The sequence below is a fragment of the Pelobates fuscus genome, chromosome 5 (assembly GCF_036172605.1).
Source record: "Pelobates fuscus isolate aPelFus1 chromosome 5, aPelFus1.pri, whole genome shotgun sequence".
NCBI classification, from domain to species: Eukaryota; Metazoa; Chordata; class Amphibia; order Anura; family Pelobatidae; genus Pelobates; species Pelobates fuscus.
Window position 1 is genome coordinate 275,569,548 of NC_086321.1, and position 27,663 is coordinate 275,597,210.

At 40.1% G+C, this 27,663-nt stretch overlaps 1 protein-coding gene across 1 annotated transcript in view; it reads right to left on the minus strand.

Annotated features, from left to right (window-relative positions):
- The window catches only part of MELK (maternal embryonic leucine zipper kinase), a 47,507-nt gene extending 21,146 nt beyond the window's left edge, over positions 1-26,361 (minus strand). The window contains exons 1-12 of the mRNA XM_063457274.1: positions 26,248-26,361; positions 20,293-20,386; positions 17,064-17,149; positions 16,271-16,387; positions 15,194-15,337; positions 14,299-14,367; positions 12,243-12,335; positions 9,709-9,807; positions 9,550-9,618; positions 5,466-5,564; positions 4,231-4,317; positions 2,952-3,080 (exon numbers count right to left, since the gene is read on the minus strand). Coding sequence (XP_063313344.1) covers positions 2,952-3,080; positions 4,231-4,317; positions 5,466-5,564; positions 9,550-9,618; positions 9,709-9,807; positions 12,243-12,335; positions 14,299-14,367; positions 15,194-15,337; positions 16,271-16,387; positions 17,064-17,149; positions 20,293-20,356 — 1,056 coding nt within the window. The 5' untranslated portion in view covers positions 20,357-20,386; positions 26,248-26,361. The remainder of the gene's footprint in view (positions 1-2,951; positions 3,081-4,230; positions 4,318-5,465; positions 5,565-9,549; positions 9,619-9,708; positions 9,808-12,242; positions 12,336-14,298; positions 14,368-15,193; positions 15,338-16,270; positions 16,388-17,063; positions 17,150-20,292; positions 20,387-26,247) is intronic.
- Between the last annotated feature and the right edge of the window lie 1,302 nt (positions 26,362-27,663).

The window sequence follows — 27,663 nt, forward strand, 5'->3', positions numbered from 1 at the left end:
CCCCATGTCTCTGTGTCCCCATGTCTCTGTGTCCCCATGTCTCTGTGTCCCCATGTCTCTGTGTCCCCATGTCTCTGTGTCCCCATGTCTCTGTGTCCCCATGTCTCTGTGTCCCCATGTCTCTGTGTCCCCATGTCTCTGTGTCCCCATGTCTCTGTGTCCCCATGTCTCTGTGTCCCCATGTCTCTGTGTCCCCATGTCTCTGTGTCCCCATGTCTCTGTGTCCCCATGTCTCTCAGTGTCCCCATGTCTCTCAGTGTCCCCATGTCTCTCAGTGTCCCCAGTATCCTAGTGACATGGGGACACACTGAGACATTGGGACACTGGGAGAAATGGGGACACAGAGACTAGGGGACTGGGCGACATGGGGACACTGACACTGTTATACATAGGGACACTGAGACACTGGGTGACTTGCGAGACTGAGACACTGGGAGCAATCCATCTATACAGCAGAATCAAACTGTGAGTAGTTACTCTTGCTTAGAGGAGCACTATAGGGGCAGGAACACAATCATGTATTTCTGACCCTATTATGTTAAAACCACCACCTTGGCCCCTTCTTGCCTCCCTAAGTATAGTAAATGTGGCGAAACCGACCTCGCCACGTGTCGTTGGAGGGGGCTGCTTGCCCGCCTCTTGTCTTTGGACTATGGACCAGACTTTGGGTGAATGTGTTAACCCAGATAGCTATACCATGGAGCCTATTCATATAATGAAAGACTATGGGAAAGACTTTAGCTCCATGGCAATTGTACTGTGTGAATAGGATCTGCGCGCTATTCGGTAGTTTTGTGCGCTCAGATCCCAGCTATCTGGGGATAGGTGAAATGTCTGTGTGTTATGTGTAAAATGTGACTTTATGTATTTTAAAGTGTTTTATGTCGTTTTGCAACCATGTGGTTAATGGAGTCTGCCTCTAGTCCTAGATAATTGGATTACTTCCCCCCCATTGTCTCCAGGATAGAGGGCTCTGTAAAACCATGCTTCCAGAAGGTCAAATGCACATTTGTACTAACTTTTGAACCCCTGGTCCAATTCGTATGATTTTTTAGTATGTTGTTCCCCTGAATGGATTGATTGTGAATATGTATTTTTATGCGAATGTGATGTATATTTTGGGAGTTATGAATGTTGTGTAAAAACTGTATTTTCCCGACCTATGATAATTGTATTTTCCTGTGTGTACAGATAATTAGTTTACAGGTAGAGGGGAGGGCTATGTGTGGGATGTAACTATTGTGTGATTGGTTAATGTACGTTACTGTGTGTGTCCCTCCCCTCCATGGGAGCACCTAATAAAAAGGGCTGCAAGCTAGCAGCCAGAGAGTTCCTGTTTTACCCTCAAAGTGATGTGTCGTCTCATTATTGGGGGGAAGGATTTATTGTATGCTCTTCCAGTTGACTGCTAGGAGTACAAGCCTATTCATATGGTTCCTATTCAATGGTCTACAGCATGCATATGCTTGGGAGAATTTAAAGGTTTCTCGGATTCGGTGATTGTGGTGTCTGCCAGAGTGCTTGGAGTCCTCAGGAAGCGCTAGGAGCATCCATTAACGGAAGTACCAAGTCGGGGTGCCAGGCGATCCGTTACAGTAAAATATAACTTGTATTCAAGTCTGCAGCTGCTGGCTCTGCCTCTGAACTGACTGTCTGCTGACATCATCAGAAGTGGTGGTCTGAGCAAATTACAATACTTCCCCATAGGATTGGCTGAGACTGTCAACTAGGCAGATCAGGGGCAGAGCCAGCACAATTCCAATCAGCATCTCCTCATAAAGATAAATTGAATCAATGCATCTGTATGAGGAAAGTTCAGTGTCTGCATGCAGAGGGTGGAGACACTGAATGGCAGTGCTGCACACTAGGCAGTACTGCCCCAGGAAGCACCTCTAGCAGCCATCTAAGGAGTGGCCAGTGGAGTTATTTTCTCTGAAAAGACAGTGTTTACTGCAAAAGGCCTGAATGGAATGATTCTACTTACCAGAACAAATATAATAAGCTGTAGTTGTTATGGTGACTATAGTGTTCCTTTAAGTGTGAAAGCTTAAGAGGGATGTATGGGAACAAAACTTGTGTGGACTGGCTGACAATAAAATTAGTTTAGGTAATGCTGACGCTGGTCTCTCTAACACTGTGGCATGTCCCCTTTCTTCTACACTCACTACATACACCTTTTCTCTGTTTCAGACTATATACCAGGAACTTCTGCCTGCTAGTAAGAAGGTAAGGAGACAAGTGGACATGTGAGTGCTAGGGGACAGTCCTTAGAAAGCATGGAGTGAGCGCAATATTAGATGCATTTATGTCAAGCTTAGGGTGCTGCCTGCATAGTATGCCCTTAGTTGGACAGCCTGCAAGATTGGCGGGCAGCCTGACATGCATTCATGCAGGGCTGTCCTTCAAATTCTTTGGACAGACATGCCCCCTTTTTGGGCATGTTCTCCCCTTTTGGCAGGTCTGGTCACGTGATTCGCACCAGTGGCCAACCTTTTACCCCGCCCATTGACTTCCTGTTTCACTGGACACTGCTGCTAGGGGTTATGGATTTACTTGAAAGATGAAAGCAAAAATTAGAGAGAGATTAGAATAGAGTATGTGTTTTCTTATAGCCGCATCCTATGAGTTTCCCTCCAGCACCATCTCTATCAGATACATGACGCATGGGAGGTATGACTGTTTTAGTGTTTTTGGTCAATAAGATTCTGTAATTAGGCCCATCATAATTATCAGCACCAGGCCCAGTGTGCTCTTAATCCGGCCCTGGTAGTAGTCATAGTGCTGTCAAAATGCCCATTACATTATCATTTTTTTTGTCAACATTAAGGGTTTGTCAGATGTATCTCCCATTTAGTTTAACTCTGTTCTCCAGTTAATTTGTAAATTTTCTAAACACACAAACACGATCTGTTCTGGATACCGTAAAGTTTCAGATTGCAGCATATACCTACTCGAAGGTCTTTAAAAGAGCTGACAGGATGCTCTCTAACATTGACTGAGCGCATCAAGCGAACTGGTTTGCCATGGCTCTTCTTTAACAGAAGCAGTAAATAGGTAGCTGTAGTTTGGTCATAATCCCACTAAAGATTAAAAAAACAATAATAATAATACATACATACATAAACATAACAGCAACAATGCCAAAATTTACTGTAGTCTGCATATTGAGTGTTTAAAGGGTTAATCCAAGCACCATATTCATGTTCGTGATTTGAAGTGTGTATGTGCAGTGTTTCAGTAAGACAAGTTGCACACAGATATTTGATTTTGCCGCTATAGCTGTATCTCCACAGGCAATATGATAAGCAACCTGTAACAAGAGTTCCAGGATGCCAATATTTAATGAGTGTATACAATTCACATGCTGTCCCATTCCAGCATGGATACTCTAACCTTAAACCAGCGGTTGATTAATACACTTTTTGATTGGAGTGACCTCCAAGAAGCATGTGCCACCTGAATTATTATTAGCAGAGATGTTCTACACAATCACATCGTCTTGTCAAAAGAAAGCTCAGGCATCACCTGTACCAGCGCTATTGCACACCCAAGAACACTTAGCATGTTCTATCGAGTTTAAAGACATACTGTTTAGGCATGTCTAGCTAGAGTTGGCTTGCGCCATTAATTATGCAAGCGACTACCATGCTATCAGAAAATAGTTCTCACATGTTACCTTCATGTTTTACTTAAATCAATTCGCTATGGTACTGTACCCATGTCTCACTAATCTTGATAAGCAAGCTAATCATATCTGAGACGTGACAGACTAGTTAAATCTGTTCCTATAAAACAAAAAATGTGTGAGTTTTTCATGCCACTGTTTACACTATATATTTACGTTTCAGTATTAGTGTTGTGGCATATGACTTTGCCTTGTATTCACTTGCACAAAAAAAAAACAACAAAAAGTTTGATCACTAGGAATACTACAAGCACCATACAAGTTCCCTGGGACCTCACCAATGTATGTGACTTCAAGAACTCCCTATAATATAATTTCACACTCAGACAAAGTAAATTGCAATTCTTAAAGGGGGGGGGGTGGCGGGAGATACACACACAAAAACAAAAGCACACACACACGGAAGTAAGCCAAATGGGTGCCCAAGCCGCATTTTCACAGGTTTTAGATTAACATGACTGGCTAACACTCTTATTAGTATGAGTGAGCTCCATAAGCCCAAGTACAGCACAACTAGAGGCAGTAGAAGTGAGGGGCCACATTACCTCAGATATCAGATGCGATGTGCTAGTTTTACTATGCTTATAGAAAACAGACATCTCTGTAACACAGTCTTCATCAATGTATCCTAGCTGGAGAAAAATAAATACATATTTAAAACATTATACTACTAACACACACGAAAAACCAAGAGGGCTGCACTCACCTGAATATGCATACATTATAGGGTGCTGCTGGGGCCAAAATATACAAGATACACAATCCAGGACATTCGCTTATTCACTAAACAATGGATTTTAAATCTCACAGATTGTAGTAGTTTTATTTAAAAACACTACACCTAGGCAAAAAATAATGGGGGTTTAGTGACATAGGCAGGCATTAGGCTGCTAGAGAAGGACATGCCAAGAATGAGGTACATTGACGTTGTGGCAGACTTATGCAATATCTGATCATATAATGTAACTAAACCCCCATTATTTTTTGCCTAGGTGAGCTGTTTTTAAATAAAACTATTACAAAACCGGTGAGATTTAAAATCATTGTTTAGGGAATACTGCATTGTGTATTTTGTATGAGAGAATATTTATATCTCCTCCCACTACACATAAACAGCAAGAATTAACTGGAAATTACCGTCATCCATTCGAATAAGCTTTGTTTAGTTCATGCAACATTAAAATATTTAAATATCATTGGAATGAGGTCAGCAATCAATGTAAAAGACATGCAATTACTTTTCTAAAATGCTTTCTATTGTTAAAAGGGGAACTGTCACTTTTCTAGAACTCACTATTGAATAATAATAAAAAAAAGTGTTAGTTTTTTATTTTAGTTTATTTTAATTTTGGCAAATTACATTATAATTCTGTTCAGACAAGGTAAACGCTGCAAGCAAATTAGAAGGAGAAATAGAAAGTTTGTTTTTTCTTCTCTGCATGGAGACTACCAGAACTTATATCAATGATAAACAGGGATCTTAAATGGAGGAACCTGACAGCAGCAGGATGAAGAGGTGTGGAATTCTACATTTAAATTTTATTTGTCACACTTTACAGATAAATGTGTTAAATAAGTAAACATATTAAAACATACGATGAGCACCAGTATCACAAACGCTTATGGCAGTGTGAAAATTGCATGAAGTATTTGGGTGCAGTCTCTTCATATTCTTTAAAAAAGTTTGACAGTTTGATTTCATCATTGCCTGCAAAGTGACACATTATGTGCAGGGTAGGTTTTCCTGCTATGTAGTCTCCACCGATAAAACTAGACTTACTGGACTTTTACTTTGCCACTCCACTGGATAGGAATAACCCTGTATGAGCCATGGGTGATTCAACAGATGCCTGACTGTAATCCTTTTCTTTGGATCGACCTGTTGACAACATTTGCAAATCAATATAGTTATATTTCAATATAGCTCTATAGAATTGAAACCTTTAAACTCTTAAAGTACATGGCAGCACAACAATGCCCTAATTGGCCAGGAACACTAGCTTATAAGTATCTGCCACCATTGCCAAATTCCCCAGCCTTTTTCTACGGCCCTATCGCCAAAAGAACAGATGGTCACTGACCACTACATTTTTAGCCAGGACTTGTTACCTTCTCGCCCTTGGAAAGAACCGGGATAAAACCTTGGAAAATACCCCCTCTTCATGTCTGGCAGAAAGGTTGGCTTGTTGTGATCCTAGGGGTAGCAGGCTTGGTGACAGTCTCTAAATAACCCTCCGTGCTACCGTTGGGTAATGGATACAATATTTGTAATATCTAAACAATAGGGTACACCAGGAGTGTGAAGTGCAGGATTCAGGAGGTTCTAAAGAGATATAGACCATATCTCTCTTCAGACAGAGAGCCCTCAATGGACTTGTTAATGCTTTAATAAAATAAAAAACACCTCTAGTATGTGTGAATAAAAGTTATAATAGAGATGAATGTTTTAGTCTCAAAATTGACGATCCTAAAGACAATATGTATAACACAAAAAGTTTAAGTAATCCAGTAAAAAAAACACCACATCAGAATGAGGGAATATGCACGGACACCAAAGTGAGGCACAATCGTCTTGTAAAGCTCACATAAAAACCATATACAGCCACCAACTCCTTTGCAGATTAATTTAGAGACAAAAGACAGCACATGATTAGAAATACCCCAAAGACATACATATTACATAGTTACATAGCTGAAAAGAGACTTGCATCCATCAAGTTCAGCCTTCCTCACATTTGTTTTTTTCTGTTGATCCAAAAGAAGGCAAAAAAAAAAAAAAAAAAAAACACAAACAGTTCGAAGCACAATTTTGCAACAAGCTAGGAAAAAAATCCTTCTTGACCCCAGAATGGCAGTCAGATTTATCCTTGGATCAAGCAGTTATTACCCTAAGATTATATCCATCCAGTAGCTGTTTGAACATCTGTATGGACTGATAAAACCAGAGACCAGGCAGAGAATTCCACATCCTGATTTTCTTACAGTAAAAAAACCTTCCCTTTGCCTTAGACGAAATCTTCTTTCTTCCAGTCTAAAGGGAGGAGTGTGGGCGGAGCTATGCCAGGGTCTAGGGACATCGGCACTGGACCCAAGTAAGTTACAGAAGGGTTTAACCCCTTCAGCTCCACGGGAGGTGGCCCTTGACAGAGGGGGAAGCTTTAGTGTCAGGAAAACGAGGTGGTTTTTCTGGCACTAGAGTTTCCCCTTTAATTTCTTAGAGTAGATCTATTCTTCAGCAACAATGTGTAGGCTTACATATGGGTAAAAATAAAAAAGGGGGGGGAACACTCACGTCACACTTAGAAGCTCCTAAATTCTGACCCTCCACATGCCTGGTTGACCGAGGCTTGTGCATTTTTACAATAAATTATACACAAATTTGTGTTATCTATTGACTCCATTTTATTTTTTACACTTGTTTTGGAGTCTATGGCTGCGTTGCGTCCTGTGTGCAGTGTTTCCTTATCAAGACAAACAAGTGTAGACCCCGACCTCCTTGTGGGTAAATCATGCCCAAATGCTCCTCTCAAGCCTGACACTGACCCGCAGGGGCGGAGGGCCACGCCAGCTGCTGCAACACAACACTCAGACCAAGACGACGGAAACCAGGCACCCGCATCAGGCGTAAGACAACCAGAGTCCCTCACGGCACTCGAGTGGAGAGGACAACGGCCTCACCTGCGGCTCGGGCCTACAGATCCCAGCGACAGACCCCCTTGCGGGCCGGTAAGAGCACAGAAGATGCCCTGACATACTTACCTCGTGCCACAAAGCCCAAAGACTCTCCCGCACTACCGAGCAGAGGCATAGGCTACAGCCGCTGTTCCCCACCGCAGGCCAGCAGAACGCTGCACACTATCGCTGGGGCTCCATCTACAGGAATCGAATGAGTAGATATGGTCACGGTCCGACTCTTCTCTGCAGCCATAGACTCCAATACCACACGGTCAGACCGTTATTGCAGGGAAGGGCCAGCGGTTTCTATGCTACAGTACACTACTTTATAACGTATTATTTTGTCTTATTCTATTAAGCGTCCATTTATGCAAAACCATGGAGTATAAGCTAAAGACCTCTTTGCTTTTCATATTGTGCCTACTATGAATGACAGCCTGAATGTCCTACTATTAACACTTGCCTAGCAACGGTTTAGCTATACATATTTTGCATGTAATTCTGTAAGCTCTACCTATAAGTACCATGTCTGCTAACACGCAGCAGCCTAATCTCGGGCAGTGTTGTGCTAACTGTTCTCAGCTATTCTACCCCATAAACAATATAGATCTACAGAGTTAGCCTGAGAATGTTTGGCTACTATCTAGTCTATTAGTTGTACATGCATGTCGTAAAGTTATTATGTACCACTCAATGTACTTTACAATGTCATGTCATTAATATAGGCATAAGTGCATTGACGTGTTTATTTTACATGCTCCACTCATAGCCCCTATGCTTCTAATAAGAACTCTAGTCTTGTCCAACGCTACCAACATGTGCAAGCATTATCTGTGTAACAAGTCTATGCCCCTAATTTGTATCTTTCTTTCCCACCTACCAGGGAACCTAATCTGATAAGGATCTAACTGTTCTTACCTTATACTAAAATTTAAGGCATGTCACGCTTGTTTATGCTACAAATCATAAAATTGTGCAGCTCCATAGAATGCTATGACAGCATTTTTGCATCAAGCAATGTGTCCATATAGCCAGCATTTCCATAAATGTAGTCAGCGAGCTTAACTACACACTACCTAGCATAGCACGCTTGCATAGCTACACAACTCACACATGTCCACTATTAAAAAAAAAAAAAAAAAAAAAAAAAAAACTGTACATGTCATGTTTTCCCTCTTTGTCACTCCTCTGATCATTTCTCCTTGACATGTATACCTTGCTAACTTACTTAAAGGAGGGGGGAGGGGGGGAATTTGATCCCTAGCATTTGTGAACATATTTTATTCTTGACAAGTTCCACGGAGTAATTATAAAGCAATGAACAGGGAATCCATTATTAAAGAAACACAAACTTGTATTCCTGACCATAGTGTCAAAACTACTAGTTAGGTGGCTTGACCCCCCTTCGCCCCTAAAATTTTTTATTTTTTTTTAACCAATCTCTTTCCTTGCCCCCGATCCGCTTCTTTAGCGGACATCAGAATTGATTATCCAAGCTAAACCACTGTGCAGCACTGCCCTGGGAAACACCACCAGTGGCCATCTGAGGAGTGACCACTGGAGGTGTACCTAGGCTTTAATGTAAACACTGCATTTTCTCAGAAAAGACTGTTTGCATGAAAATGCCTGCAAGGACTGGCTTTACTCACCAGAACAACTACAATGAGCTGTAGTTCTGGTGAATATAGTGTCCCTTTATCCTTTAACTCCCAGTCTGGCCGCAAACATAATTTGGTAGACAGTAGAGTACCTACTGCCCTAACCCGTCAAGTCATCTGTTCTCCAGAGTGTATGAGCAAAAACCCATCATTTTATTTACTGAATACTGTAGTAATCTGAAACTCAAAATAGCAAAAATAACCCAGCCGTAAACTTTAGTGTTACAACATTTTCCCAAATCAAATTTTTTCCCAGTTTGTTTCTTAGCTCACTTCAATTTCAGTATCCAGTAAATTCTCATTAAAAGCTACATGATAGGCTTACAGTATATGTCAATTAAAACCCATTAGCACATAGGATAGAAGTGAGTCTTTTATAAACAAACCAAAATACATATGAAATTGCGGTCTGTTCTCACGCAGCATTGCTTTATGGAAATGGATAATTACTACCAATTATGTGGAAAGTTATGCTATAAAATACTTACCTTTACACATTTGTAAATCTACAGACCAGTAATCAGATCTTACCTGGAGCATTTGACTAAGCAGCAACACACTTCCAGGAGAAAGCCATTTTGGGATATCATATTTACCTCTCTGAATAACGGACAAAGAAAGTAAAATAAGTAATGTTATTTGAGATACATCTCAAACCATCATTTCTTGCAAAATATTTCTAGCACATACCATTATCTTCTTGTACAACACCATGACATTATCATCATCAAATGGGAGATATCCACACATTAGTGCATACAGGAGAACTCCCATGCTCCAAATATCTGCCTGTAGGAGAAAAAAAAAAAAAAATGGAAAAAAAAAAATGAAAAAAAAATTATTTTCTCTCTCTAAGTCCAAGAACACATTTGCAGGTCAATGTCTGTAGTACTTTTTCCAGATATAGGGACTAACATTTAGTGATGCATTCTAAAGTATTTTAACAGAGCCATGTTAAAGCAACAGATATAGTCTATACAAGACCATGTAGTAGGTTGACTGTCAATATTTTTGGGGGGAGGGGGGGGGAGGGGACGACATCAGAATTCAAAGACACGTTGAAAAAGAAAACAATACAGAACAGCACAAATGATGGCAACATAACCATTACAGTGGGTTGTCACCATAACCACATTGGCCTAACAGACATGTGCATTAGTTTGCAGAAGAATCAAAAATATTTAAATTGAAAAGTAACAATTTTGGCGCCATTCTGTCAATTGTTAACCAGCTGCTGCTCTGGAATCGTTCTAAATTACATATGAACGATGCACTATAGTCACAATCAAGTCGTTTGGACTTTTCATGTATGTATTCATTGGAGGTATATCCTAAAAGGGCTTGCAAACACTGCATTTCTTATGAACTACAGCCTTTGCAAGCCCTCAACCTTTCCCCCCCAGAAGACACCAACAGTCTCTTCATGGGAAGAGACCAAGTAGAACACACCTGCCACTTCCATTAGCTCAGGGAGCTAACAAAAAGGAGTAAGAAATCCTCAATGGCGGTCTTACATCTAAGAGTGTAAAAAAAACAAGTCGCAAGAGAGTGCTGAGGATGGACAACAGCTCAATTAGCCTGCCCTTCGGTGGATCCCCGCTCAGTTCTCAAGCTGGTTTTTAGCTCATCTTGTGCCATTACAAAGAAAACCAGACAATGCATCTTAGACTGATTCCACCCAAAAGGGCAGAACAGATCCAAAATACAGGCCGGCTCTCTCTGCACGAGAGATACAGCAACCCCAGACGATCGTTTCAGCCTTGTTAGGCATCAGTGAGGCATAGCTGATCTCTCTCTAGGCACCGTGAGTGTGTTCCATAATTTACTTATAAAAAAGTACAGATTTATCATATAAACTTAAGTTAAAAGGGACATTATAGAATTTAAAAAAATATATATATACAAAACAACTTTAGCTTAATTAATTCTCTGCCATTTATGAGTTATATCACTTTGTTTATGCAACCCTGGGCATATGTCATTGCATGTGACTTGCACAGCCTTCCTAAACACTTCCTGTAAAGAGTAGTCTAATGTTTTCTTTGTTTTTTTTGACAATCTTTATTTTTATTTTACGTTGTACATGTATGTTAAAGAGCAATGATACATAACATCAGTAACGAAATACGTTATTGCGATTATACATCAAGAATGTCAGTAGACAAGTACTCACAAGGAACCTCTTGGAAAATATAATAAGTAATAACGAATGCTAGTTCAGATACAGTTATCAGCTTCTGCAGATGAATACTTATATATTGCTATGTTAGGAGGAGCCGGGGAGTAATCTAATGTTTACACTTCCTTTATCGCAAATACTGTTTAAATTTAGAATTTCGTATCTCCTGCTCTGCCAACTAGCTAGACCTTGCAGGAGCCTCCTGTATGTAATAAAGCTCAATTTACAGATTGTTAAAGTAAGTTACATTTGATTGAAAATAAAACCATTTCGTTTTCATGCAGGCTGTGTCAGCCACAGTCAGGGGTAATGTGGATAAGGCTGAATACACAGAAACAAATGTGATTTAACTCCTAAATGGCCGTGAATCTTTCCTATGGGCAATAGAATGTACATTAGGTGCCCAATTATACTCTGAGGAGTAATTTCTCCTCCGTGAGGTCACTGGAGGCGGAGAGGTAAACAGTGCCAAGGGATCCTCGATGCTGGAAAACATATAATTTCAAAATATCTTCGTTAACCATTTCAAACAGGGAAATTGAGAAAATGAGAAAAGAATGTCAAAAATAGCTGAACTGGAAAAACCCGTTGTGCTTTTATTCCGGCCTTAAACTTGAAATTTAGTTTGAATGCTCACACTTTAGTACAAGCCTGTCCATGGCTACTGCCTTCTTGCTTGTCCTCTTTAAACGTCAGTGCCGTACACTTTCACATGGGCTGGAGTAAAACACTGATGTGTATGGAGGATCCAGTGGGACCCTCCACAGACATAGCCTTTTCCCCTCAGCCATCACTAGTAAAGGCGGAGGTCTTGACGGCGGTTGCTCCACTCCAAGCGTAGGAAAAAAAAAATGCTTAAAACAAAAGTATTCCCTATATATTTTGACTGTATTGGGATTTCAGTGGAATTTGTTTACAAAACATTGCAGGAGAACTGCACCGAGATTAAGTGGTCTGGGTGCCTATAATGGTCCTTTAAGTTATCCAACTTTTGCACACTATACTACAAAATAAAAAAAGCACACAATAAAAGAGAAAATGTTACCTCCGATCCAATATAGGCTTTACCCTGAATCAGTTCAGGAGCTGCATAAGCCGGGCTTCCACAACAAGTCATTAAGTGATAATCCATGCCACCCTTGTATAAAAACCATAAACACACAGTAAATAAAAACAGTGCATCAGTCCACTCACTGCTTTTAGTCTATACTTTATGAACTATCACAAGAAACAGAACATTTAAATATTATGAATAAAATTAACCTATTGTGGAGTTTAAGTTTGCTTAAATTAGCCCCCCAATATAAGGATACATCATAAAGATGCATGACTGATTGGAGATATCATGGGTGTTCATCGTCATGCAACATCCTCCTCCGGTCCTCATGTTCTCTTCTTTCATTTACCAGGCTTGGGGACACTACCCCAAGCAGGGCAAGCATTCTGCGTGACACTGGCTTTGTTACTGGCGTCTGAACTGCATGATATCAGTAACTCCATTCCTGTATTCCCTAGCCAGTGCTTGCAGCGGTTATACATTTTTCATTGCAACCACTGTGCATAGCTGCTTACTTGGAGAAGGACCACCCATGGGAGGTCCTTCCTGCTCTCCTTTGCCAATCAAATCATCAGCAGAGTCTATGCTGAAGATTGAATGACAGGTGAGAGAAAAGCCTATTTTTAATTAGGTTTTCTCCCAATCTATACAGTTTCAACATTGCTAATACAATGTAGAGATAAAATTGTGTGCTCCTTAAAATGAATATAGTTTGAAAGTATCATGCTAGGTGCCCTTTAAACTGTATCCTTCATTTTAGGTCTATCAAAGGCATAGGAAATACAGCCTTGTGCACAAGTTCCTTTACTTGCCTGATAAAGACACCTTTGGAAATCTTTGCATACTTTGCAAACACTCACGAAGGGGACATCTCTACGTGCATCTTCTTTTATCTTAAGGGGCTTCATTCACCAGAAACCATAATACTGCTATACGATCATGCATATGCTAGAGTAGAACATTGAGGGAGAACCTGCAAGATTCTCCAAGGCTTCTCTTGCAAATGCACAGGATGAAGCCTTTCCCACCGCTGTTGCTAGAGATGGCAATGAGAATTGACAAACTCTAGACGGATGCGCAGCCTTTTGCCAACTTAGGCTTTGTCTAGATCTCCATGGTGTGATGGAATTTCAATAAAACCAATTCCTTGGTGAAACACCAATAAAGACTTGAAGTGGCACAGCCATTTTAAGCAAAGTAAACTATATTTTGTAAAACAATTGCAGAAAGTATAAAATAGATTGACGTGCTTGAATTCACATTATACACATATGTTAACATTAAATTTAAGTATCATGTTCACAATCGGGAGAATAATATTTCAAGTATTTTACAAACTAAAATACTTTTTATATTTACGAAAAGCGATGTGTAGAACAGAATTGAACCTGTAGGTGGTGCTCATGTTCAACGGCTGCTTTTGAGCAATGAATAAAATACACTAAGTAGGTCAAGAATACTTACAGTGCACATATGCATTTGTTACATTTAAACACTAGAGGGAGCAAGAGGTTAAAATAATGCTCTAAAAAGGCTTGAGCTTAGAATTTCAGCTGCATTTGAATATACTAAGGAAATTAAATAAATAAATAAATACAGATCACAAACTTATTTGCTACATGAATAAGTTAATTTAACAAAGATTTCACTATGCTTCAAACTACTTTTTTTTTACTATTATTTTCCATTCCATGCAATATAAAAATCAATGTTTACAATGGAATGAGGCAAAAATTTGATTATTTGCTGAACTAATGAGCATATCCAAAATCCTTTGCAGTAGTAACATCACTGCAAATTTGAGATTTCTGTGGGAAAACCAAGTCTTGTGGCTTGACTGGTGTCCAGATCTGTGTTTAACAATGTATTCACTATCCACTGACTTCCAGTTCGAAGTGGTTTTCAATCACAGTTTTCCACCACCATAACTGTGTTTGTTTTTGAGAGATAAAGATATTTTGTGTGTGCTGTATCTACTACAAATCATCAGATGACAATGGTGAAACTTTGTACTAGATTTGCAAAAGATGTGGCAGGAACATACCTTTGGTTTTGCACAAAGACCAAAATCTATTAGTTTCAGGTTGTGATCTTCATCAATAAGAAGATTTTCCTGGCAGAACAGAAAATGAAAAGACATTAGCATAGCATAAAGCAATGGTCATGACATTTGTCAATGGCTGTCACTACATGCCAATAACTTTGTCTCCTGAGCAGAGCACTTTATCTGCATGCAGTGGAGGAGCTGCGAGAGTAAAGGACAACCTCATTTAAACCCATTCCAATATCAATACTACAGCATACATTTTCAGTGTTTTACTATTCTGTTCCCATACGGCCTGACTTACAGGTTCATTCTAACACAGTCACAGTAATTTTTAATGCAAGTCACAAACAAAACCGATGTACGCACTAGAAAAGGAGCACTTCTAGTTTGCCTGTGTGTTTAGATTCCGTCGATAAAGCGGGCGCACGCACACAATTTTCTAAAGATGGAAGGTATTACAAATGTAAAACAACAGATATTCAAATGTTAAGACATTTCAAAATAAAAATATATTTGGTGTAGCTAGTTCTAAAAAGGTTTGGGGACGGGCTCAAACAGCTGCCTACCTTAAATAAAAATAAACATGCATTTATTGGCACATCAAAATGTGTCAGACAGTTGATGACAGAAGGGAAACACACCATTCATTCTCAAAGAGTTTGATTTCCAAGCTAAAGTGAATGTAGCAGGAATACAAACAGGAATCTGAAATATTAGCCCCACAGTAGCATAACATGAACATTTGTCCAACTTCACGATGTTTGTAGTTCATCTATTTTGGCATGAAACTTGAATTCCTGACAAGTCACAGTTTAGTGAATGACTCCATTAGCTTAGTTGTAGCAGAGACTTATTTTTAAAGCAAATATAACCCAGCTTTGGAAACACTTACTGGTTTAAGGTCTCGGTGTGCATACCCCTGGCTGTGAATATAGGCAACAGCAGAAACAATCTGACGAAAAAACACCCTGGCTTCTTCTTCAGTTAAACGATCTTTTGCAATAATGTAGTCAAACAATTCTCCACCTGGGCAGTACTAAAACCAAAACGGGTTAAATACAAAGTTACAAAGCGGTCTAAAAGGAGGAATACAGCAAACAGTACATTTTCAAACTAGATTAAAATATTGGCTTAAATCCCATTGCCCTTTTGGTTTGGTGCTTTCGCCACATCATCACATTTTTACCTATTTTCCCGATAAATATCTGTACTGGAGCAACTAGTTCCTCCCACTCTCCCCTTATATCCTGGTGCCTATGTATGCCTCACTTCATATTAGTAGAGCCGTCACATGCTATCCATCTCTTCTTGGACAAAACGGTTCAGGGATGAGGGGACCCTCATCACGGATAAGTTATTTACTCTCTAAAGCTCCACCTGGATCCTGCTATACTACATCTGAGTCATTCAGCCTCAAGGTGCAACATGGCGTCTCTTACAGTTTCTACAAGCATATAGGCAAAAGCAGAGATTCAATTCTTTTCAGGTTTCGTAGAAAATCATTGGAAACACATAAGCAAGGTTTCCTCAATTTTATAAGAAGCATATGATTGGACAAAAGTAATCAGGATTGATGATGAGCATTGCACGGTAAGCTGATTGGGCTGCGGTGAGGAGTTGGTCTCTGTACCCAGTAATTAGAGTGTTCTTTAATATGTTTATTCATTGTGAGAATTGTCAGGAATTCCAAGTAAGTTTATTTACATTTAAAGGCCAAAATTGCTGAAATGGAAGATTTCTCAAAGTCAGCTAGGCTTCTAGTTCATGTATTTTGGCTTACATTTTGAAATGTCCTTTGATTTCCCAATAATTCTCACTTTAGTGAATAACTCTGCATGTGTTTTGCAGTGGATGGTTAAGGGGTGGATGAGATCATAGACCACAGGTTTATGCTGAACAATCATTGATAAAATATCAAGGATTCTGAAGAACACATCACACCCCGAGAGCTGAGCTAAAGAATATTAACCTCCAGGATCATGAATATTTTTTTGGGTGTTTCAATCACATGATACAGTCTGCAAACATGCTGATGACTAAAGTTCTTCATAGCATCGATTTCTGTTTTGACACGTGGCAAATCATCCTATCAAAAAAAAAATAGTGGTTCATTATGACACACTTGGCAACAAAAGTCAAAGTAAGAGGAATGAACTTCTGTGCATCTATGTTTGTCAACCAGGTAGCTCTAATAATTACATTTCCATTTCGAACCCTCGAGTAGTGTGAACGGTCAATTCAGACTTCCAAAATACACAGACCGTTGAACAGTATGATGCAATCAAAACATGACAAAGTAGAGACTATTTTGTCATATTGACTAGCCAACTGTTGGCAAGAGGCATCCACTTGGATCAGTTTTCCATTTCACAATGAGCCTTTGCTTGCAACAGCTAAACAAGAATGCAACTGCATGTGTGAGAAAATAGTTATGGAACATCTTGGCCTCAAGGGTTCTTTAATCAATCCTTGTTTTACGGACAAGCTGATTTTTGTCAAATCTGGCACATGGAGGGCATTCCCTTAACATTCTTTGCTGACTGAATTGCCTTTAACCCCTTAAGGACCAACCTTCTGGAATAAAAGGGAATCATGACATGTCACACATGTCATGTGTCCTTAAGGGGTTAAATACACCCGCACAGGTTTTTTTCCCCGTTTTTTTCTTTAAAAAAAATGAATACCTGTAAGAACATTCTGCAAATGTTAGCTGTGCATTTCTATAAAAAAAAAAAAATATATATTTTTTATATTTTTCTTACCCCAAGACCCTCTTTGTCCATTATCTTAATGGCTACTTTTTCACCTGTAAGAAGATGGGTTGCAAGTTTCACTTTGGCAAATCCACCTATTTTGAAGAAAGAACATTTTTAAGAGTCTGTTGAAGCAGCTTAATGTTTAAAGTGATACTCTAAGCAACAATACAACTTTAGCTTTTTAAAGCAGTTTTAGTGTATAGATCATGCCCCAGCAATCTCACTGTCATTTTGAAGTTCAATCCCTTTTGTTTATTTATTTATTCAGCCCTAATCACACCTCCACTGGCTGTGATTTACACAGCTTCCATTTTCAATCAGATCTAACAGCACAGTGTTTAGATTTTGTTTTGTATCTCCTGCTCTGTAAATTTAACTGTCAATCACACACAGGATGTTCTGACAGGCTCTTTCAGAGATAAGCAATTCTAAAAATCAAAACACACTGTACCGAAAATTTATAAATGAGATCTTTCTTTACAGTTCATGTGTAGGGAAGTGTGACTAGGGCTGCATAAACAAGTGCTTTAACTCCGCAGAGAATTGAGCCGTGAGACTGCAAGGGCATGATCTATAAATAAACACAGTAAAGGGACACTGTAGTCACCAGAACAACTACAGCTTATTGTATTTGTTCTGGTGAGTAGAATCATTGCCTTCAGGCTTTTTGCTGTAAACACTGTCTTTTCAGAGAAAATACACGGTTTACATTACAGCCTAGTGATAACTCCACTTGCCACTCCTTATGGCTGCTAGATGTGCTTCCTGTGGCAGTGCTGCACAGTGAGCAGCACTGCCATTCAGTGTCTCCACCTTCTGCATGCAGACACTGAACTTTCCTCAGAGCTGCATTGATTCAATTCATCTCTATGAGGAGATGTTGATTGGCCAGGGCTGTGTTTGACTTGTGCTGGCTCCGCCCTTGATCTGCCTCCTTGACCGTCTCAGCCAATGCTATGGGGAAGCATTGTGATTGGCTCAAACCACCACTTCTGATGAAGTCAGCAGACACCGGCAAACGGGGGCAGAGCCAGCAGCTGCAACTTAAATACAAGTAAGATTTTACTATATTTAGGGAGACAAGAGGGTGTCAGGGGGCTAAATGGTGGTTTTAAACACTATAGTGTCAGGAATAAAATTTGTGACCCTATAGTGTTCCTTTAAGCTAATAATGGTTTTGGTGCTCAGAGTGCCCCTTTAATAAAAAATAAAATAAAAAAATACATGTGTAGTATTAAAAAGGATTCCTACTAGTGGGGTGTGTTTGTGGAGATTCTGTTTTCATTTAATGGTTTATATTTCTGTAACAGAACTGTCTGTATATGGATTACATTTATTTTCCCTCCATTCATCTGTTTGTTCGGTTTATTTCCCTGCCTGTACAGTCCCTATGTGTTCCCCTGTTAAACTACCGAAAGCCGCAACCACCGGGAAGCTAGCGTGTGCCGTCAATTGACCACCCAGTAGCTGCGGTTAACCGCAGCTTAATTGACTGTACTGGTTGGTCGCGGTTACACAATCGCCACCCGGTGGCGGTGTTATGGAGCTCCCTGGATGGCCAGAAGTGCTCTGCCCAGAATCAGTGCACTAAAAGCGGATACTTTTACGTGCAGGCACCGCTGAGCCTCCAGCCTTCCCTGCTTCTATTTCAGTTGTTTATACGAACGTTGGATTGATCAGGACTTTACTTAAGGGAATGTTTTAACCCAGATAGCTATGCAATGGAGCCTATTCGTGTAATTAAAGACTTTGGCTCCATGGCAATTGAACTGTATGTGTGTGATCCAAGCGCTATTCGGTGGTTATGTGCGCTCAGATCTAAGCTATCTGGGGATATTTGACATGTATGGGGTTGGTGTAGTAAATGTAATATATGTTTTAATGTATCTTACCGTCTCTGCGTCCCCGCGTGTATAATGGTGATTTGCCTCTGACCTGGGAGATAATTGGATTACTTCCCAATTATCTCCAGGATAGAGGGAGGGAAATTAGGATGCATTGTGGGGATGTTTTACTTCTGTGTGTCGGCATGTGATACATGTCTGTCTGTGTTACAGTCTTCCATCTGGACCCCTAGGGGAGTGTCCACCAGGTAGAAGACCTGCATAAATACCGGGCAGGTAGCCCTCAATAAACCAGAATCCTGTTTTACCCTCAATACAGAGCTTGGTCTTGTGACTGAGGGGGATTTACTGTACGCGGTTAGAGACTGATTGCTGGGAATGAAAGCCGCTTGGATGCTGTGTGTGTTAGTCTGTTAGCAGACATTCGTGAGAATACCGTTCGGGAGTTTGGAGTACTACTTGGTATACTGTTCGAGAGTTTGGAGCATTCCCTGGTTCCAGTTCGGGAGTTGGGGTTCTACAGTAGCTGTACCTCCACAAAAAGGGAAACTCTACTAAACAGCAGTTTAACCCTTTATGCCAGGAGAGCCGTAACAATTTCAGACTGGACAAATTAAAACAAAATGTTTCACGTGTTTAAATGCTTAAAGCGGCACTGTCAGCATAAGGTAAAGGCGAGTCTACTTACCTGAACCTATCCCTCGCAGGTGCCGCCATCTTGATCGGATGGGGTCCTCTTTGGCACCGACGTCACTGCTGAGAGTGTACAGCATTGAAGTCTAAGGGGTATGACGGCTGCAGAGACTGACTCTGTACCTCCGCCTTGTGTCAAAGAAAGTCAGGTTTGTCTCTGTAGATCTCGTCTGGACCCAGTCATAATGAGTCTTTCATAAAGTTTACATCTTTATGAAATGCTAATTTTTCAGGAGGGATAATCACAGATAATACCAGTACATATGAAATAAAATACATTACGTAAAAACTAAACAGGTATTTGTTTTCTTGATATGGATTGAATTGTACACACAGCTAACTATAACTATTCACTCAAGTGTGGTCTGACAAGAAATCACAAAGAGTTTAATCCAAGCACCATGACTACTTAAAGTTTGAAACGAAAAGATATTGTAGCTAACTACCAGAGGTGTAATGTCAGCTTTCAATGGCCAGACAGAACAAGGGTTCCCTTAGTGTAACATTCTGAAGTGAATTCAAACTGAATTTCAAATCTTAGTCTAAAATAATCAAACTAAAAATACAGTGATGTTTTCCAATATACTATGGCCTAAAATGTTTAAATTCACATTCTGAAGCCATACATACATTCTTAGGCAAGATATGTTCTCAGTTGTTGAACTATATAGCAGTTTATGGTAATTATAGTAATTTACCTGTCCCAATGGTTTCATGCAAATCATAATACTTTAGTAAATCTTCATAATCATCAACAGCCATGATGACCGTTTTACAAGTTGACCCGAAGACCTGCATATATAACAAAACAAAAAATGTAAACACAATAAATAAAAAGAAAGCATTACATTCATGTCAATATATACAAGCTAAAAATACAAAAGGTTAATGGCACAATGACATGAAGGGAAACACAAAAACTCCAGATGTCAATTTCATATTTATTTCACTCTACTTTAAATAAAATGAGCAAGCAGTCTAAATTCTCTCAAATTACTGAAATGGTCATGGAGGCGGATTTGCACCTCGATATATCAGCAAAAAATAAACAGTAACATCCAATCAAAACAAGGAGATGTCAATAAAAGGCATTGTCACAGAGGTTACTTCTTTGTCGTTAGCAAGTGGAATCTGAGAAGATATGGTCCAAAGAACAAGAACACCTAATGAACTGCCATCCTTACAACGACACAACAGGTTTTTCTCCTAATTTATACATTTGCTAGCACTATCTATAGATCGAATCTTATGCTCAAGCTAGTGGAAATAAGGCAGGGCTTGACAAATTTGCTTTGAATCTAGGAGCCAGCTGGAAAAAAAAAAAAAAAAAAATTTGAGCCAGGTTTTATTTTCAACATCAAAAATACAATTCTTAAAAGGGACACTATAGTAACCAGAACAACGTAATGGACTGATTCTGGTGTGTAGCCTGTCCCTGCAGGCTCAGCAACATTACATTACTGCTTAGGAACACCTCTAGTGGTGGTCACTGAGACAGCCACTCAATGTGTTTCCTATGTCACTACACAAAGTGCCGCACTTATGTTCTGCATGGAGACACCGAACATTTCCTATAGAAATGCATCTCTACGAGGAGATGCGGATTGGTGCAATGTGGCATTGTGCCATACATGCACGCACAATAGCCTCCCAATACGTTCCTACGGGATAGCATTGGATTGGTTGAGAACATCAAGATTGACAAGCTCAGCCAGGGAGGTTTGGCCAGCCATGAAAAAAAAAAAAAAAAAAAAAAAATCTGAACAGACCAACTTACTGTGATACACACACAAATTATGTGATTTATTTATTTTAATTTATGTCCACCCAGACCCCTACCTTTGGGAAAGCTGAAGTGGATCATTTCCCTGTGGTCCAGTGTAGCTAGTGTCACCTTTCTGCTTTACTCCCTCATTGTTTAATGATGCTTTGCTTCTTTGCGTGCTGTTTAGTGATGCTGGAGTAATGTCATATCTTAGCATCACTAAGTGCAAGGCTGGAGAGCAAGAATATCACTGCTCCCTCAAGACTGCTGCCTCCATTCTCCCTTGACCGTCCGGCCGCAAACCCGCCTCTATTCTCCTTTGGCCGGCTGGACGGGCTGGCAAACTACCAGGAAAAACTACCAGGAAAAATTTCTAGTAGCCTTGATTTGTCAAGTCATGACATAAGTTGTTTGGGGCATGACAGGTCCCCTTCAAATGTACACCAGTTTTCATTGATGCAACAGCTTTATTAATATTTCAGCCACTTTTTCCGCAAGTTTCCCCAAGTTTATAGTGGTGGAAACATTCCACTACTTTCGGTCTCAAAAATAGTGGAATTTACTATAGAGAAAACCTTCACTTCTTCCATTTTAAAGTGACACTATAGTCACCCAGAGCACTTCAGCTCAAGGAAGTGGTCTGGGTGCCAGGTCCCCCAGGTTTTAACCCTTCAGATGTAAACAACAGTTTCAGAGAAGGTAGGGTTGAGCATGAGGTTCAGAGAAACTGCTATGTTTACATTGCAGGGTTAATCCAGCCTCTAGTGGCTATCTTCCTGACAGCAGCTAGAGGCACTTCTGCGATGCTGGATGCGAAAAATCGCATTCAGCTTGCAGAACGTCCATAGGAAAGCATTGAGAAATGCTTTCCTATGGACTGTTTAAATGCTCGCACGGCTCTTGCCGCACATGCGCATTCCGCTCCACTCAGGAACTGACGTTGGCGGGGTAGGAGAGGTAACCAGCACCGAGGGAGCCTGGCGCTGGATTCTGGTAAGTGGTCCCCCCCTTCTGCCCAGCGGAAGTGGGGAACCTAAGGGTTATATAAGGTCAGGAAAAAAAGTTTGTTTTCCTTAAACTATAGTGAACCTTTAACCCCTTAAGGACACATGACATGTGTGACATGTCATGATTCCCTTTTATTTCAGAAGTTTGGTCCTTAAGGGGTTAAAGGAACACTATAGTCACGTAAATTACTTTAAATAAAGCAGTTTTAGTGTATAGATCATTCCCCTGCAATTTCACTGTTCAATTCACTGTCATTTAGCAGTTTTGGTGTATAGAACATGCCCCTGCAGCCTCACTGCTCAATCCTCTGTCATTTAGGAGTTAAATCACTTTGTTTCTGTTTATGCATCCCTGACAGAGCCAGCATGAAAAAAGAAAAAAAAAAAAAAAACTGGTTTCACTTTCAAACAGATGTAATTTACCTTAAATAATTGTATCTCAATCTCTAAATTGAACTTTAATCACATACAGGAGGCTGTTGCAGGGTCCAGCAAGCTATTAACATAGCAGGGGATACGAAATTATTAATTAAACAGAACTAGCAATAAAGAAAGCCTAAATAGGGCACTCGATACAGGAAGTGTTTATGGAAGGCTGTGCCAGTCACATGCAGGGAGGTGTGACTAGGGTTCATAAACAAAGGGATTTAACTCCTAAATGACAGAGGATTGAGCAGTGAGGCTGCAGGGGCATGTTCTATACACCAAAACTGCTTCATTAAGCTAAAGTTGTTCAGGTGACTATAGTGTCCCTTTAATATGGTCAAAATAACAGTGGAATTTAACGGCCTGGCTAGGTTCGACTAAATTTTCTAGATTTCAGTGAATAATATATATATGTGAAGCTAGTTGTCTGACGTGGTATAGGCAAGGTGAAAATATGACTGATTAGATAGTGGGGGGCCAATTAAAATGTTGCTTAAACTAACTTTTAGCCCCAAGTTCTTCAGTAATAGTTTTACGATAATACATTGACTTCAAATGGAATAATGAAAACAATCCATTTAAGAAAACGTATAAGGTTTCTAGTATGCATATTAATACACTTTATCAACTAACATATTGAAAGATCTCTGTAATATAGCATTGCTAGACAAAATGACTCACAAGATCTGCTGAGGGTAACAGCATATTAGAGCTATTTTTATACATCAGGCAAGCAAATAAAGCGGAACACAGTGTTCCTGAGGATGACAAAAGACATGCTGGGGGTCAAACAAATCTCTGAAGAGGCATATGTGTTTATATTATGATATATATGCATCCATATACACATGAAGAAAAAAGAGGAGTGAAGGGCTGCGCTATTGTACAGAGAATAGTACCATAAAATAGAAACCAATTGGTTGAAGTATATAAACAGCAAGTGATAACACCTGGGTATAATAGTCTCTTTTGCAATTATATAAAAATAATGAATAAAACAGAGTCCATCCAGATGTTCAGCAAAGATCAAATGGTAAAAAAATGTTGAATAAAATCAATAAAAAAACAGTCTCACTGATATATGGATAAGGTATGCGTACAATCCTCAGGAGTTGATCCGTCCGGATTGTAGATAATCTGTATATGTGAAGATAAAAGAAAGCACATAAAACTGCCAATAGTGAAATATTGTAGCTCCAAGGGTAAAAATAAGTAAAAAAGGAGGATTATACATTCACATTTAATGGAGCTAGGGCCAGCTCTGGGATAAAGGGCACTTAGTGGTATAATCCCCACTAAAGGATGTACTGAAAGGGTAGGTCCGTCCGTCTGTCCGGCTTGGGTTCCGTCGTATTCCACAAGGTATAAGACACAGCAAATAGTGCTCTCAGTAAGAACAATAAAATAAAATATACTCACAAGAGTAGAGCAGAAAGTACTGCTCTAAAAATATATATATATATATATATATATATATATATATATATATATATATATATATATATATATATATATATATAATATATAGCAACTACTGCACATTCGCTATGGTAGCTATGCCAACTCCCTAGCTGAGTGACTGACATTACTCTGTTTAGATAAATACTATATAGTTTTAGGAATACAAAACTGTATTCCTAAAACTAAAGTGTTCCCCTGCTTCTGTGGCCTCCTCCCCCAGCCACAGAAGGGTTAAAAACCCTATTCACTTATGGATCGGTCTCCTCCTCCTCTTATGTCAGCGCAATCCAGGAACCCAATGTGCATGCGAGGTGAGAATTGCGCACAAATTGAGGACATCAGGCCTCCTTTTACCGCATTAAAAAAAAAAAACTATGAAACTACAAGAAGCCCCACTAGAGAGTCAGTCTTAACCCTGCAAAAAGGTTAAGGTGAAGGGGATGAAATGGTCTGGGGGCCTATAAATGTCCCTTTAAACTTCATTATGCTGGCAATGAAGCCAACATGGCATCATGGATGAGATAGCCCAAGTACGGCAAAAATGTCCAGGAGCAGAGAATGTTACAAGAAGATTAACACCCACACAACTTATGAAGTGGTGATGGAATGGAGGTTTGATTATCTTGATAATTTATACTGATATATTAAATGTATTTGGAGACAGCTGTCAGCCACTAGAGGCACTTCCTGGTGGCTAACCTACTTTTGATCGCTTAACTGATACTGGACGTCCTCATGGTCTGAATGAGGAAATCCAGCGTCAGTAAAATCCCCATAGGAAAGCATGAATGCAATAATGCGCTCACCACCCATGCGCCGCCCCCCCCCCCCCCTCCCCCTTGAATTGGGCAAGTGCTAGAAGGTTTTTTTTATTTTAAATCCCTATGTGATGAGGAGTGGATGAGAGGGGCGGGGGAGGCAGTCAGAGGGAACTATAGTGCAAGGAATAGAAAACTTTGTTTCCTTACATTATAAAATCCCTATAAAGATGCAGCAATGTTTGCCAGTAACTGCCTCTATAGAGTGACTATGTGAGAGATAAGATGGGGATACCTCGGTGCAGTATAACCCATCCAGGAAAAAAAAAATATGGTTACGAACCTTGAGGTATAAATAGCCCATTACTACTCATGTGCCGTCAAATAAATGCACAGGTATGCCATGTTAATGCGACTGTCACCTCAACCTTACTTTTCTTCAATAGATTCCAATTCTCTTCGAACTCTTCTCTCCGTTTATCATTTTCTGCTCCCTTGTCCCTCACCAAGCATTGCGCAGCATGCATGTGCTGAAATTGAATTGCAGGACAGGGAAAGGACAAAACTAAGGCAGAGACAATCTGTCACTGCCAGTGTCCTGAGAGTGTCCTGATAGTGACGGAGATGAAAAAGATGCAATGCCTCAATCAAGGAAAATATAAGTATAGGGACATCAAGGAAACAAGAGCCAGGGTAGACCATAAAAGGGGAAGGGTCAACCTTTGACAGAGCCATTATAAAAAAACAAACAAAAAAAACACTTACAAAGAAGTGACAGTTGCTTGTTCCCTCACCTCAGTAAATACTATTGCAACTTTTACTGTAGTGAACAAAGTAGCAGGTTTAAAAACCATCTACCAAGAAATTCACATTCTATGCACATCTACAGAGAAATTCAGTATAAACTACAGTATTTTCCTACCATCCAATGTACACACACACACTTTTAGTGACAGTCCCCTTTAACCTGCACCAGGTAAAAAAAAATCCTGACTGCTGAGAAAAACTGGTAACTTATCATGAAGACCTCGAACTGCTAAAAAAAAATAAAAAAAAATAAAAAATCATAGAAATATATTAAGCAAAAACTCATATGTGTAATACAAGGCACATGTTTAAAAGTCAGTGTTGTTCAGGATGTCAGCATAAACATGTCAATATATATATAATATACAGTATAATGCGCACACACTGCCAGTTGTCAGCTGCGAGCCATTAGCAGAACATAATACTGACCTTGTAACAGTTAATAATATCCTAACACACTCCGTCCAACCGGCCAGAAACACTCTGTGTGGCTCCGGGAACGTATTGCTATTCAATAAACCGAGAGCAGAAATTCACTCCCCTCCGCCCATAGACATGAACATTTAAATTTACCGGGGAACAATGGCAACTTCCGGGCAGCGGCTGAGCCGACCAGTTAAATCAAAGTTATAGCGACAGGCTGGGAGCGCAGTGCACGCCGGGAGGAAGGTCACAAGTGTGTAGAATGTTGGCTGCAACTTCAAGGTGGCGTCTCCATGTTGGTAGGGGCGCTTTGCTCTGTTCATGACGAGCAGTAGGTGGCTGCAGGAGCAGTGATCTGTCTGAACAAGTTAGGTCCCAATAGAAGAGGACAAATTAGACTTATTATTTGTTGATTAATCCCATGATAGTCCACATGACTCTATAGTGGAAAAGTATTGGAAAAGGAAATAGCTGAAACTTAGTGAAAGCATATGAACAAATTAAAGTGCAAATGTAAAGTTAATATAGTACAAATAAAATTCTAAAAAGCACATTCCAGGCACAGTAGTTCTGTTATTTATTTAATTCAGTTATTTTTTCAACAGGACAGTCCAGATTTCTGGCCCGCATCACGCTGTCACACGTTTTCGCTGTTGTCCTACTTCTGGGGACATCAAAGAAAGTTCCCAAACGTTATATTACAAGATCTCACTTAAATAAATTCTCCAATCACCATAACCACTGCAGCCCATGTAGTGATTCTAGTGCCAGGAGTTTCCCGGCACGGCCTACAATAAGTAGTCAAACGTTTGTTGTACAATTTGATAGCTCACATGGTTACTGCTGGGTGCTTGTAACGGACTCCCCTGTTTCTGGATGTCATCATGCAGGAAAACGCGGTTGGCTCTACAGAACTATGCTGTGCCATGCAGGACAGTGGTCATTAGCTTAGAGGGCCAGCTTGGTGCTCGCAGTCAATGAGCTCAGTCCTGCTCTGCTTGAGCTGTAGTGATTATGGGTGTTTGAGTTTTCAGTGTGCTGTAGTTGTTATGGTATCAGGAGTGCCCTGGCACACACCATTTGCTAACGGTTTCAGAACTTACCTGGGATCAGCTGGGCCGTTGAGAGCCAGAAGCACCTGCATGAAGCTTCCATTGGCTCTCCTGAGCTACCTCTACCATACAGGACCAGCTCATTTGCATAGATCCGGGATAGGCAAGCTTTGGCACTCCAGATGTTGTGGACTACATCCAGGGCCGGCCTTAGGCATTTAGACGCCCTGTGCGAAAAATCTTCACAGCGCCCCCCCCCCCCCCCCCCGTCATCCATGTATGCTGTTATGTTTGTGTTGTCTGTGTATCTAATAGTACGTGTGATGACTGTGTGTGATATGTATGCTATGTGTGATATTTGTAATGGGTA